This window comes from Kogia breviceps, chromosome 18, assembly GCF_026419965.1.
Source record: "Kogia breviceps isolate mKogBre1 chromosome 18, mKogBre1 haplotype 1, whole genome shotgun sequence".
In the NCBI taxonomy this organism is placed as follows: Eukaryota; Metazoa; Chordata; class Mammalia; order Artiodactyla; family Physeteridae; genus Kogia; species Kogia breviceps.
Window position 1 is genome coordinate 30,175,989 of NC_081327.1, and position 14,013 is coordinate 30,190,001.

The 14,013-nt window shown below is 57.0% G+C and overlaps 2 protein-coding genes across 3 annotated transcripts; both read right to left on the minus strand.

Annotated features, from left to right (window-relative positions):
* Positions 1-4,652: 4,652 nt before the first annotated feature.
* Positions 4,653-6,013, minus strand: LOC131745379 (metallothionein-1E). Its single transcript, XM_059045719.2, has 3 exons — positions 5,874-6,013; positions 5,228-5,293; positions 4,653-4,876 (listed from the first exon to the last, which is right to left on the minus strand). The coding sequence occupies exons 1-3, from the start codon at positions 5,899-5,901 to the stop codon at positions 4,785-4,787; spliced, it is 186 nt and encodes a 61-aa protein (XP_058901702.1). The 5' UTR covers positions 5,902-6,013; the 3' UTR covers positions 4,653-4,784.
* A 6,184-nt stretch (positions 6,014-12,197) lies between these two features.
* LOC131745384 (metallothionein-II, hippocampal) lies at positions 12,198-13,796 on the minus strand. 2 transcript variants are annotated; one of them, XM_067019707.1, is made up of 3 exons: positions 13,442-13,796; positions 12,773-12,838; positions 12,198-12,421 (listed from the first exon to the last, which is right to left on the minus strand). In XM_067019707.1, the coding sequence occupies exons 1-3, from the start codon at positions 13,467-13,469 to the stop codon at positions 12,330-12,332; spliced, it is 186 nt and encodes a 61-aa protein (XP_066875808.1). In that variant the 5' UTR covers positions 13,470-13,796; the 3' UTR covers positions 12,198-12,329. The 2 variants fall into 2 exon arrangements, with proteins under 2 accessions (XP_066875808.1, XP_066875807.1); XM_067019706.1 differs by having other exon boundaries at positions 12,773-12,841; positions 13,442-13,651.
* Between the last annotated feature and the right edge of the window lie 217 nt (positions 13,797-14,013).

Genomic DNA, 14,013 nt, shown 5'->3' on the forward strand with positions numbered 1-14,013 from the left:
GGTTGTATGAGAAACGCTACAATGCAGGTCGGCCCGTGTTCCTCCGTCGACACCCGGGGCAGGCTCTCCGTGACATCAGGCACAGCAGCTGCACTTGTCCGAGGCCCCTTTGCACACGCAGCCCTGGGCGCACTTGGCGCAGCCCACGGGGCAGCAGGGGCAGCAGCCTGGGGAAGCGAGGGCAGCGTGCAGTCGGACCACGCGTTGTCCGGAACCACCCTTGCCAACAGCAGGCCTGGCCCCAGCTGCCCTCAGGCCCAGACCCTGAGTTCAGGGTGGTGTCCTCCGTCCTGAGATCATTGCTCTCAGACACTAGGTTCAGGTTTCCTGCCCCATCAGTGCCCAGGACAGGGCACAGAGCCTTGGAGAGACAGTGAGCAGGGCCTCTGGGCGCAAGAGAAAGGCAGCCCCCAGCACCATCAGTGATGGGAGCCAAGTCCTCAGGATCAAAGTGGAGGCAGAGCCCTCACAGAGCAGCTCCCGCTCGGGATAGGGAAGCTCTGGGCTGCTTCGACGGGAAGGGGCTGCACCGGGTCCGAGAAGCCACACACGGTCACTAGTTCATGTCCCTAAAGTGCTTCAGTCCCTGGGAGGATTCAGAAACGTGACTCGGGGGGCAGGAGGACTAGTTTAGTGACAGGTCTGAGGTTGTTGGTGACCCGTCAGGGCCTCGGTCTCCCTGTTCTCGAGTGCGCGCCTGGGTCTCGGTGATCTCGAAGGTGATTCCAGCTCTGATTGTGAATCCCTTGCTGGTGAGGGGGTGCCGGGAAGTTTGTTCACTGTTCTGCTCCTGCCTGCTGAGCTCTGGGCTCCCTCCTGGCACTCAGCCAGGACCCCGCATTCCCAGAGAAGGCCCCCGCACACTCACTCTTCTTGCAGGAGGTGCATCTGCAGGCTTTGCAGCTGCAGGAGCCGCCTGCCAGGAAGGGAAAGGCCAGCAGTGAGCAAGGAGGGGGATGCAGGAGCTACAGCAGACGGTCAGCAATGCCTCCCTGAGCCCTCCTCCTGTGTCAGGACCCAGCCCCGGGAGCTGGTGTCCACTCAGGCGCATAGAGAAGCCCCAGCTCCTCTCTTCTGGTCCAAGGAGAGTAGGTCCCCTCTTGGTGGACTCCACAGGGAAGGTCCCAGGCTCCAGACCCATCCCAGGCTCACCGGGGCTGGGGGCCAGGGCCTATGGCCTGAACCCCAAAGAGGCAATGTCCCCTCCTCCATCAAGTCCTGGCAACTCCGAGGCCTCCTCCAAACACTGGGTCTAGCAATCTCCTGACTTCTGGGTGACCTCAACAAAGACAGTTTTGAGCCTTTGTACTCTCCATTCAAAAACAGAGGCTGGAAATCTCTGGCGGTCTAGTGGTTAGGGGTCAGCGTTCTCACTTCCTAGTTTCTGGGTTCAATCCCTGGTCAGGGAACTAAGCTCCCACAAGCCGAGTGCTACGGCCAAAAAAAAAAAAAAAAAAAAAAAATTGAAAAAATGCTGTACCTTCCCTGGCTAGGAATAAAGCAGAAGCACTGGGTGAACCGCGGGCGTCTACTTGTGCTCAAATTCAAAATTCTTCCTCATCTAACCCCAGGGACACTCTGTCCTGTGCCTGAGAAGCGGGCCACCAAGGCCCAGAGCCAGGGGTTCCTTACCAGTGGAGCAGGGGCACTTGGGGTCTATTTGGAGCCCAGGTGAGAACGGGGGTCTGATGCAAGCGGCCAAGAGGCACCTGAGCTGGTGGGAGGCGTGTCGAGCCTAGGAGCCAGCTTGCAGTGTTCCTACCCAGGAGAGCCGGCCCGGGCGCAGAGGTCCCACCCCCTCCTTGCCCCCGCCCCGCGGATCTGCGCTCCGCGCCGCGCGTGCGCGCGCACCGGCCGGTCGTGGTGGGCCGGGCTGTGAGCAACTGTCGGGGCCGAGCGCACGATTCTCCCAGTGCGCATGGGTCGGCTCTGCGCAGGGAGAGGCGTGTTTGGTGCCTGCTCGCGGGTAGGGACTGTTTGCCAGGAGGTAGGTGCGCGGTTTCCTAGCCACCCTGTCCGCCCCCTCCCGATTTTCCTGAGGGCGGCAGGCACCTTGGGCCCGGATTTTGCAGCAGCCCAGCCTCTGTGTCCTGGCTGTCTTCCCCACCCCCGGCCCCCGCGCTGTTGTGTTCAGGTTCCCCGTTTCCGGAGCCCGTGTGTAGCCCTAGTGTGTCGCTCACGTCCCAGGCGTGGCTGGATCCTGGGAGTTGTGTGCAGAGACCGGTGGTGGATGTGACCTTCAGCACCGATCCTCAGACTCCCTCTTCCCCCACCGTTTCCCGTCCTGGTCCCCACGACGGTCCTTAGGCGGCGGTTCTCTAACGTTTCTCCGTGAGAGCACCGCGACCAACTTAAGGCCTCTACCTGCCGTCCTTCCTTCTGTTCTCCACTCCCGAGTGGATGGATGGGCACATGTGTCCCGGGGCTCCTGGCCTAAACTTGCCAGGGTTTTCCTGCTCCCAGCCAGTCCACCCTGCTCCAGGATGGAGGTTCCCAAAGCATGAGATCCCACCCCACGGAAGGGATCATTGTAAGTGATGGGCAGACCTGGCGTGAAATAGCAAAGCGTGAAAAGTGGTCATTTCCCTTTCAGTATGCAGCAGCGGGAAGAGCACTGAGCAGGCAGTCAGATCCCTCTGCGTATTGAGCGCTGTGACCTCTCTGGCCTTCAGTCTCCCATCTCTCCAACCAGAAGCACAACCAGACTGTCTCAAAGGACCCTCCCAGCTCTGAATAATGATAGGCAGGCCTGAGCATTCAGTGACCTCATAATCAGCGACCTTTGGCAAGGAGGTGAGACAGCCTTGCTATAGGTTCAGACCTCTGAATATGATCTGTGTGCCCTTAGGCAGGGCGCTTAAACTCTGGGTAGCCGCCCCGCACAGTCATTCCACGCCCTGCAGGTTCACTCTGTTACTGGTTCCATGTAGATCAAGTGATGTTGAAGGGTGGGCATTGATTTTGTGTTTCTCCAAATGGTGTGTCAGCATCTTATCCAAGGGGGATATTGCAGGCCATCCACGCTCCCCCTGCCAACGGATCAGTAAATTTGCAATCAAACTTTAACCTCCAGCCTGGAGTAATGCTTGCAAAACCATGAGCCTTTCCCCAAGAGCTTGTTGGAATTCAACAAGATTCTGTCCCAGCATCGTCACTGTGAACAGAAGCATCATAATAGACCCTGTTGGTTAAGCCCTAGTGAGGAGCTAGGCCGCTCTCAATTCCACATAGGGATATAATCTCCTTTTTATAGGAAATGGAGACTTAGAGAGGTTGAGCGAGTCATTTAGGACCCGTGGCTGGTAAGTGCCACTGCGGTCTGTGAACCAAGACTGCAGGCAATCTTGGTTCCCCAGCACCCATGCACCCAGCACAGGCTGGCTCCTGAAATCCCCTCTTCACACAGGACACCTGTGGGTAAGTGTGGTCCTGACACTTGGGCCACGTGACTCGTCTTTCTCTTGGACTTTCCATCAAATAGCAAATCCCTCCAAAAGCTGTCAGGAGGACTAGCTATTGCCATTATGTACAAGTCACTCAGCACCTCACTCCTTCCTAATAAATGCCACCACAACTTTGTAAATGCAGAATCTGACACGACCCTGCACAGGCAGACATGAAGTCCTTCATCTGGAACCAATTTCCAGGTACTCTGCCTCTTGTTGGGAAATGGCTGGGCATTACCTGCAAATTCCTAGTCCCTTTGCTGGTTTCAAGTAGCCAAGGGCTGCATTTTGAAGGCAGAGTTCAGCCTGACCTAAAGGAACTTCGGAAGATTCAGAGCCAACTCACCCCGCAGGGAGTTCTCAGGGGTAGCAGGTGTCCTGTCAGTAGCCCTGGGCCAGCCAAGACAGATGTTCCCTGTGGGGAGGCAGGGGGCAGAGCTGCTCCAGGCGTGGGTGGTCCACACAGTGGGGCGTTTGAAAGTGTTTTCAGTGTTCAACATACTCCTTTGATGAACAAATGTGGTTTTTTTTAATAATTGAAGTATAGCTGATTTACAATATTGTGTTAGTTTCAGGTGAACGAACATGTTTTAACTTTTTAAATTTTTCCTGTATTACTCTGTTCTTCATATATTTATTCAAATTTATCGAATCAAAAGTTGGGTTTTGTATTTTGTGTCCTTTTAAATTTTTCTTAGTAATTCACTTAATTTCATCTTACCAAAGGTTAGGTTTGTGAAGTTAGACAATAAAAACCACAGCTAGAACATTCACACGTCTTTCAGTGCAGGGAGTTTGAGACTTCCAGGTAGGGATTCAGGTAACTGGAGGTGTGACTCAGACTTCTTTAGAGTCTATCAAGCCTAATATCTATGAGGAAGTGAAGTTAGCCAGGGAAATCAGAGGATGGGAAATGAGGCGTTGAGAAGTCACCAACCGTTGCCATGCCACCAACCCTTGCCATGAGAATGGAGGGGACCTTGTATCTGCTGCACACCCTTAGGGCATCTGGTCTGACGCTCTTCCATTTTACGGAAGATGAACCCAGTGAGGGAGTGTGTCTTGTCTTAGGCACTCAGTCTGTTAGGGACTCACATTTTGTTCCAGTACCCAAGTCTCTGCTCTTCTCATCCAGTCTCCTACACCAGCCGTGGATGGCACAAAAGCCCTTATTCCCAGTGCACAGAAAAGAACGCCGAGTCGGAATAGTGTCCACAACTTTTATTACCACTTACATATTTCATAGGAAAGGGAATGTAGCAATCAAGTCAGAGTTGTATAAAAACGCAGGTCGGCCCGCGTTCCTCCATGGACACCCGGGGCAGGCTGTCCGCGACATCAGGCACAGCAGCTGCACTTGGCCGAGGCCCCTTTGCACACGCAGCCCTGGGCGCACTTGGCGCAGCCCACGGGGCAGCAGGGGCAGCAGCCTGGGGAGAGATGGGGGAAAGCAGATGTCGGCGATGACTTTCCCAGGCTCCTCTTTGCCCGACAGCAGCCCTGCGACAAGCCCTCAGATCCAAAGGACCCCGAGTACAGAAGAACATGCTCTGTTCCAAGACAGGTGGGAGGACCTTGGGGTTTGGCTTCCCCTAGGAAATGGCTGCCCTGCCCCATCTACGCCAAGGGCAGGGCAGCAAGTCAGAAGCAGCAGTGGCAGGTACCGAAGAGCAAAGGAAGACCAGCCCCCCCGCCAGAGCCAGACACTCAGAGCCCGCTCTGGGTTCCCTCCCTCACCCTAGCTGCAGCCCCCAGGTGCCCAGAGAAGGCGCCACACTCACTCTTCTTGCAGGAGGTGCATCTGCAGGCTTTGCAGGTGCAGGAGCCAGCACAGCTGCAGGAGCCGCCTGCCAGGAAGGGAAAGGCCAGCAGTGAGCAGGGAGGGGGATGCAGGAGCTACAGCAGACGGTCAGCAATGCCTCCCTGAGCCCTCCTCCTCTGTCAGGACCCAGGCTCGGGAGCTGGTGTCCACTCAGGCGCATAGAGAAGCCCCAGCTCCTCTCTTCTGGTCCAAGGAGAGTAGGTCCCCTCCTGATGGACTCCACTCCACAGGGATGGCCCAGGCTCCAGACCCAGCCCAGGCTGACAGGGGCTGGGGGCCAGGGCCCACGGCCTGAATCTCAAAGGGCCAATGTCCCCTCCTCCCATCAAGTCCTGGCAGCTCCGAGGCCTCCTCCAAACACTGGGTCCCGGTCTAGCAGCCCCCTGACCAGCCGGGTGACCTCCAGATGGACAGCCTGGAGCCTCCGTGCTCTCAGTGTTAACGGAGAGGCAAAGGGAGACTGACATGCTCTCAGGAGCCTGGCTACCAAGAAAGGCCTGGAGCCGTGACAGGAGTCCTCCTGAGCTCAGACTCAAAAGCCTCCCTTCTCGCGTCCTGTGGCTGGGAAGGGGGCATCCTAAGGCTCAAAGCCAGGGCTCTCTTACCAGTGGGGCAGGAGCACTTGGGGTCCATCTGGAGGAGAAGTGAGGCCGGAGGTCCAAAGCAAGGGGCGAAGCCGCTGCACCGGTCCGGTAGAGGGCGAGTGGGAGCCAGGAGCCCGGGGGCTCAGTTATAGGCCGAGGAGGCGGCCCGTGCGCAGAGGCCCCGCCCTCGCCTTGCAGCCGTCCCGCGGGTCCGCCCCCGCGCCCGCGCCCGCGCCCTTCCGCCCGAAGCGCCCTGGGCCGGGCTGTGAGCAACAGACGGGGCCGAGCGCACGATTCCACTTCGGTGCCGGCTGGAGCGGAGGAACCGGGTGCCGTGCGGTAAGCGGTGTCCCAGCCCCCTGGCCGCCCCTTCCCAATGTGCCCGACGGGAGCAGCCAGCCACCCTGTTGCCGGGTTGTGCAGGAATCCGGCTCCCTTGTCCTCCGGTCTTCCGCGCCCCAGGCCCCGCGCCGCCGGCCTCCGGGTCGCCGTGTCCTGCAGCCTGAGAACAGCCCCCGCCTCCGGCTCGTGTCCCTGGCTCGGCTGGAGCCGGGGAGCGGTGTGAGAGAGCGCAGGCGCATGGGACCCTCAGCCCCGTTTCGCGCACCCCGTGTGTCCTCCGGCGTTGCCAGCCCCGGTCCCCAGCACGGGCCTTTGGAAGCATGTTTCCGGTACCGTGTCCTGTAAGGGCAGCGCGATGAACATTGCCTCCAGCCGGTAGTGCTCGCTTGTGTTTTCCTTTCCTGGAGGGATCATGGCGCATTTGTCCGGGGGCTCCTTTGCCTAAACTTTCGAGGGGCGCTCCTCACTGTACCGGTCCACCCCTCGCCAGGGTGGAGGTTCCCTAATCATGGGGTGCTCCCCAGGGAAGTCATCATTGTAGGTGAGAGGCAGACCTGGCGTTAAGGAACAAAGCGAGACAAGTGGATAGTTCCCTCTGAGTAGTCCTGACACTTACTCACCGTGGAGTCCATGCCAGGCCTCGTTAATCACTTTTGCTCTCTGAATTGTCACACCAACCCAGAAGGGAGATACTAGTCAGGAGCCCGTTTCCCAGAGGCCAATCTACCTACAGTACAAGGAGGCTACTAAGGCAGCACCCAGCGCTGGGGAGTGGTGCGCTGCTTCTGTGTTTTTGTCGCTTCGCAGCTGAAAGAGAGAGTCAGTGAGAAAGCTCCCCTTTGGGCCAGAGCTGTGTCCTCAGCCCGTCTCTACCGTGTGCAGCTCAATCCTGGGGGCGACCAAAGTGACGGAATAGCAATTTATGTATGATTTTGTGACTACCTTCTGACTCTCTCCTTCTGTAGTGTTCAAGAGGTTTCTTTTGGTATAACGTATTTCAGAAAATCAGTGAAAAGAAAATGGTAAGGAAATCCTGATGCAGGCGACAGCAGAAATGTCAGGATCCTTCTGTATCTGTTAGGAGGACACCGACTGTCTTGCTCACGGCTTCCTCTGTGTCGTGTCAATGGCTCTTTGCGTGAAGGCAGGATAACCCTCTCAGGGCAACTGCTCCCACACTCACAGGGTTGACGAGGCCGGCGCAGAGCACAGCCGTCCTTGCTTGCGTGTCTGGAAGGAGAGCAATGTCTCCTAGGCTAACGATAACAAACAAACAAGTAAATAAATCCGTGATATGATAGATTACTCACCGAGTGCCCAGTATATTCTGACATTCTTTGCATGGATTCAATTCTTTAAGGGACACCTCGGGTTCGGGAAGCCCGAGCTAGGAGCCAGGCCACTATCTCGCTTATTCCCCCTCATTGAAATTCATCTTTTTTATCGAAAGGAGGAAATGAAATCTCAGAGAGTATCAGTGACTTGCCAGGTCAGGAAGTGGCATGGTGGCTGGGAACTTGGGTGCCTGACGCCAACACCCACGCACGCAGCACGGGCCGGCTCCCGAAATGCCCTCTTCACACAGGGCACCTGTGGCCGCTCTTGGTGCTGACTTCTGAGCCACGTGTGTTCCCTTTCTCTTGGATTGCCCGTCAAATAGGGATTCCCTCCCCAGACCGGCAGGGGGCCCAACACCTGAACTATGTTACCTGTTCCCTCGGCACACGCTTCTTGCTAATAAACACCACCCGGCCCTCCGCACCGCAGCACCACCGTCACTCTGCAGAGGAACCCATGAAGTCCTTCTGCAACCAAGTCTCCTGGAAACGGCTGGGAAATTCCCACCAAACAAGTCCAGATCACTTTCGGGCTGTCAGGTAGCCATGGGCTGGATTTTGAGGGAAGGGAAGATGTCAGGCTGATCTAGGGAGGAACTTGGGAAGATTCAGAGCCAAGGCACTGCAGGGAGCTGTCAGGGGTGGCGAGTGTCCTGTCCGGAGCCCTGGGCCAGCCAAGACTCATGTTCCCTGTGGGGAGGCAGGAGGCAGAGCTGCTCGAGGCGTGGGTGGTCCACACACTGGGGCATCTGTGAAGTGTTCCCAGAACTCGGGCACACCTTCGGTGTATGTGCAGCATATGAAAGCCTCTGATTATCAGAAGTGCTCCTGGACGTATGAACGTGATATACATGTTGAAGGGGAACATGGGTGTCACATATCTTGTCCTTTTACATTTTTTGTTAGCGATTCTTTCTAGTGACCAGAGTTAAAAGTGTGGCAGAAAATACAAATAGGTCTTTCCAGGGTGTTTTAGACGCAAGCCCCGTGGAGAAGTCAAACAGGAGGGGTGTGGGATTCCATCCCCTCTGGGTACTTTTCCAGGCTCTCATCACCGAGGACTGAGTTTGGCAGGGGCCCTCAGAGAAGGAAAATGAGAAATGGACAACTGTCTCAGCAATCCATACGCCTAAAGGGAATACAGGGAGTGTGTACTCTGTGTGTCCGATGCTCTATGTCATCTGGCGAGCTTTACATTTGGAGCTGAGAAACGGAAGCTCAAATTAACCTGAGCGGCTACGACGCTCAGTGTGTGTGTGTTTTGCGGGGGACGGTACTCTTTGGTCCAGAGCCGAGGTCTCTACACTTCCAGTCCAGTTCCCCACGCCAGTCCTAATGGGCACGGGGTCTCTTTGTCCAAGACAGACAAAGGAAGACAGAGCCAGAATAAAGTCAACAATTTTTATTACAACTCACATATTTCATAGAAAAAGGAATGTAGCGTCAGGTCCGGTTGTATGAGAAACGCTACAACACAGGTCGGCCCGTGTTCCTCCGTCGACACCCGGGGCAGGCTCTCCGCGACATCAGGCACAGCAGCTGCACTTGTCCGAGGCCCCTTTGCACACGCAGCCCTGGGCACACTTGGCGCAGCCCACGGGGCAGCAGGGGCAGCAGCCTGGGGAAGCGAGGGCAGCGTGCAGTCGGACCACGCGTTGTCCGGAACCACCCTTGCCAACAGCAGGCCTGGCCCCAGCTGCCCTCAGGCCCAGACCCTGAGTTCGGAGTGGTGTCCTCCGTCCTGAGATAATTGCTCTCAGACACTAGGTTCAGGTTGCCTGCCCCATCAGTGCCCAGGACTGGGAACAGAGCCTTGGAGAGACAGTGAGCAGGGCCTCTGGGCGCAAGAGAAAGGCAGCCCCCAGCACCATCAGTGATGGGAGCCAAGTCCTCAGGATCAAAGTGGAGGCAGAGCCCTCACAGAGCAGCTCCCGCTCGGGATAGGGAAGCTCTGGGCTGCTTCGACGGGAAGGGGCTGCACCGGGTCCGAGAAGCCACACACGGTCACTAGTTCATGTCCCTAAAGTGTTTCAGTCCCTGAGAGGATTCAGAAGCGTGACTCGGGAGGTAGGAGGACTAGTTTAGTGACAGGTCTGAGGTTGTTGGTGACCCGTCTGGGTCTCGGTCTCCCTGTTCTCGAGTGCGCGCCTGGGTCTCGGTCATCTCGAAGGTGATTCCAGCTCTGATTGTGAATCCCTTGCTGGTGAGGGGGTGCCGGGATGTTTGGTCACTGTTCTGCTCCTGCCTGCTGAGCTCTGGGCTCCCTCCTGGCACTCAGCCAGGACCCCGCATTCCCAGAGAAGGCCCCCGCACACTCACTCTTCTTGCAGGAGGTGCATCTGCAGGCTTTGCAGCTGCAGGAGCCGCCTGCCAGGAAGGGAAAGGCCAGCAGTGAGCAAGGAGGGGGATGCAGGAGCTACAGCAGACGGTCAGCAATGCCTCCCTGAGCCCTCCTCCTCTGTCAGGACCCAGCCCTGGGAGCTCGTGTCCACTGAGGCGCATAGAGAAGCCCCAGCTCCTCTCTTCTGGTCCAAGGAGAGTAGGTGCCCTCTTGATGGACTCCACAGGGAAGGTCCCAGGCTCCAGACCCATCCCAGGCTCACCGGGGCTGGGGGCCAGGGCCTATGGCCTGAACCCCAAAGAGGCAATGTCCCCTCCTCCATCAAGTCCTGGCAACTCCGAGGCCTCCTCCCAACACTGGGTCTAGCAATCCCCTGACTTCTGGGTGACCTCAACAAAGACAGTTTTGAGCCTCTGTACTCTCCTTTCAAAAATAGAGGCTGGAAATCTCTGGCGGTCTAGTGGTTAGGGGTCAGGGCTCTCACTTCCTAGTGTCTGGGTTCAATCCCTGGTCAGGGTACTAAGCTCCCACAAGCCGAGTGGTACTGCCAAAAAAAAAAAAAGATTTAAAAATGCTGTCGCTGCCCTGGCTAGCAAGAAAGCACTGGGTGAACCTCGGGCATCCACTTGTGCTCAAATTCAAAATTCTTCCTCCTCTAACCCCAGGGACAACTTGTCCTGTGCCTGAGAAGCGGGCCACCAAGGCCCAGAGCCAGTGGTTCCTTACCAGTGGAGCAGGGCCAGTTGGGGTCCATTTGGAGCCCAGGTGAGGCCGGGGGTCCAAAGCAAGCGGCGAAGAGGCACCTGAGGTGGTGGGAGGCGTGTCGAGCCTATTAGCCGGCTTGCAGTGTTCCCACCCAGAAGAGGCGGCCCGGGCGCAGAGGTTCCACCCCCTCCTTGCACCCGCCCCTCGGATCTGCACTCGCGCCGCCCGCAGCGCCCGGGGTGGGTCCGGGCTGTGAGTAACAGTCGGGGCCGAGTGCACGATTCTCCCATTGCGCATGGGTGTGCTCTGCGCAGGGAGAGCCGTGATTGGTGCCTGCTCGCGGGTAGGGACTGTTTGCCAGGAGGTACGCGGTGTCCTAGCCTCCCTGTCCGCTCCCCCCCGATTTTTCGGAGGGCGGCAGCCACCTCGTTCCCAGATTTTGCAGCAACCCAGCCTCTGTGTCCTCGCTGTCTTCCCCACCATGGGCCGGACTGTGAGCAACAGGCGGGGTCGAGCGCAGGATTCCACTTCGATTCCACTTTTAATGAACACCACCCGGCCCTCCGCACTGCAGCACCACCGTCACTCTGCAGAGGAACACATGAAGTCCTTCTGCAACCAAGTCTCCTGGAAACGGCTGGTAAATTCCCACCAAACAAATCCAAATCACTTTCGTGGGTCATGTAGCCATGGGCTGGATTTTGAGGGAAGGACAGATGTCAGCCTGATCTAGGGAGGAACTTGGGAAGATTCAGAGCCAAGCCACTGCAGGGAGCTGTCAGGGGTGGCGAGTGTCCTGTCAGTAGCCCTGGGCCAGCCAAGACTCATGTTCCCTGTGGGGAGGCAGGGGCAGAGCTGCTCCAGGCGTGGGTGGTCCACGCAGTGGGGCGTTTGAAAGTGTTTTCAGTGTTCAACATACTCCTTTGATGAACACATGTGGTTTTTAAAATAATTGAAGTATAGCTGATTTCCAATATTGTGTTAGTTTCAGGTGAACAAACGTTTTTACTTTTTAAATTTCTCCTGTATTACTCTGTTCTTCATATATTTATTCAGATTTATTGAATCAAAAATTGGGTTTTGTATTTTGTGTCCTTTTAAATTTTTTTAGTAATTCACTTAATTTTATTTTTAACAAAGTTGAGGTTTGTGAAGTTAGAAAATAAAAACCACAGCTAGAACATTCACACGTCTTTCCGTGCAGGGAGTTTGAGACTTCCAGGTAGGGATTCAGGTAACTGGAGGTGTGATTCCAACTTCTTTAGAGTCTATCAAGCCTACAATCTATGAGGAAGTGAAGTTAGCCAGGGAAATCAGAGGATGGGAAATGAGGCGTTGAGAAGTCACCAACCGTTGCCATGCCACCAACCCTTGCCATGAGAATGGAGGGGACCTTGTATCTGCTGCACACCCTTAGAGCATCTGGTCTGACGCTCTTTCATTTTACGGAAGATGAACCCAGTGAGGGAGTGTGTCTTGCCTTAGGCACTCAGTCTGTTAGGGACTCACATTTTGTTCCAGTACCCAAGTCTCTGCACTTCGCATCCAGTCTCCTACACCAGCTGTGGATGGCACAAAAGCCCTTATTCCCAGTGCACAGAAAAGAACGCTGAGTCGGAATAGTGTCCACAACTTTTATTACCACTTACATATTTCATAGGAAAGGGAATGTAGCAATCAAGTCAGAATTGTATAAAAACGCAGGTCGGCCCACGTTCCTCCATGGACACCCGGGGCAGGCTGTCTGCGACGTCAGGCACAGCAGCTGCACTTGTCCGAGGCCCCTTTGCACACGCAGCCCTGGGCGCACTTGGCGCAGCCCACGGGGCAGCAGGGGCAGCAGCCTGGGGAGAGATGGGGGAATGCAGATGTCGGCGATGACTTTCCCAGCCTCCTCCTTGCCCGACAGCAGCCCTGCGACAAGCCCTCAGATCCAAAGGACCCCGAGTACAGAAGAACATGCTCTGTTCCAAGACAGGTGGGAGGACCTTGGGGTTTGGCTTCCCCTAGGAAATGGTTGCCCTGCCCCATCTACGCCAAGGGCAGGGCAGAAAGTCAGAAGCAGCAGTGACAGGTACCGAAGAGCAAAGGAAGACCAGCCCCCCCGCCAGAGCCAGACACTCAGAGCCCGCTCTGGGTTCCCTCCCTCACCCTACCTGCAGCCCCCAGGTGCCCAGAGAAGGCCCCACACTCACTCTTCTTGCAGGAGGCGCATTTGCAGGCTTTGCAGGTGCAGGAGCCAGCACAGTTGCAGGAGCCGCCTGCTAGGAAGGGAAAGGCCAGCAGTGAGCAGGGAGCGGGATGCAGGAGGTACAGTAGATGGTCAGCAATCCCTCCCTGCAACCTCTTCCTGGGTGTAGGGCCCAGTGCTAGGAACTCCTGTCTGGCATAGAACAGACCTAAGTCTCACCCCTCCTTCTCTGCCCTTCTGTGCAAAGGGCTGTGTACTGCCTTGTATTTACCCCTCAGGTATGGTCCCAGGCTTCTTCAGGATGCCTGGGTCTGGCGGCCAGGATCTTCTGTCTGAGCCCAGAAGAGGCAATGTCCCATCGCACCCAGCACAGGGAATGCAGAGGCCTGGACAGAGCCCTGCGGCCGACCCAGAAGCCCCCTGACACCTGGATGATGTGGCGCAGAACAGCCTTGAGCCTCAGGCCTCTCGCCTCTGAAAGGGAAGCCCCAGTTGGATGGAAACGCTCTAATGGGGGATGAAGGCGCTTGTCCAGGAAGAAAGCACGTGCCGGGTTAACTACAGAAGCCCACTTCAACTCAAGCTCGAAATATTCCTCCCTCCTCCAAACCCAGGGATGCTTGTTGGTATTGGGGAAGGGGCATCCAAAGTTCCAGAGCCAGAAGTCCCTTACCAGTGGAGCAGGAGCAGTTGGGGTCCATTTAGAGGCGCGGTGAGGCCGGAGGTCCAAAGCAAGTGGCAAAGAAAAGGGTCTAGGGCCGGCTACGGGCGTGCTGGAACCTAGGAGCCGGCGGGTTCAGTTTATACGCAGAGAAAGCGGCCCGGGCGCAGAGGCCCCGCCCCCGCCCTGCACGCGGCGCGCGGATCTGCGCCTGTGCCGCTGGCAGCGCCCGTCTGGGCCGAGCGCAGCTGGCCGGGCCGAGCGCAGGGTTCCGTGAGCAAGGATTGGGTCGGTGTGCAGCGCTGCGGCCGCCCGTTTGGCGCTAGAACTCGCGGAGGGACGGTGTACCGGGCGTCCCATCTTTCCTGCCCGTCCTTTCCCAATTTTCCCAAGGTAGGCAGTCACCTTTGTTCCGGGATCTTCCAGGAACCCAGTCCCCCCTCTCTTGGCCACCCCAGGTCCCATTGCCTTTGTGCTCAAGTTCGTCCTTTCCGGAGCCCGTGTGCCCCACCCCTCCCCGCCCTCCTCCCCCTCCAGCCCTCCGCACTGCAGCATCACCGTCACTCTGCAGAGGAATAATGAAG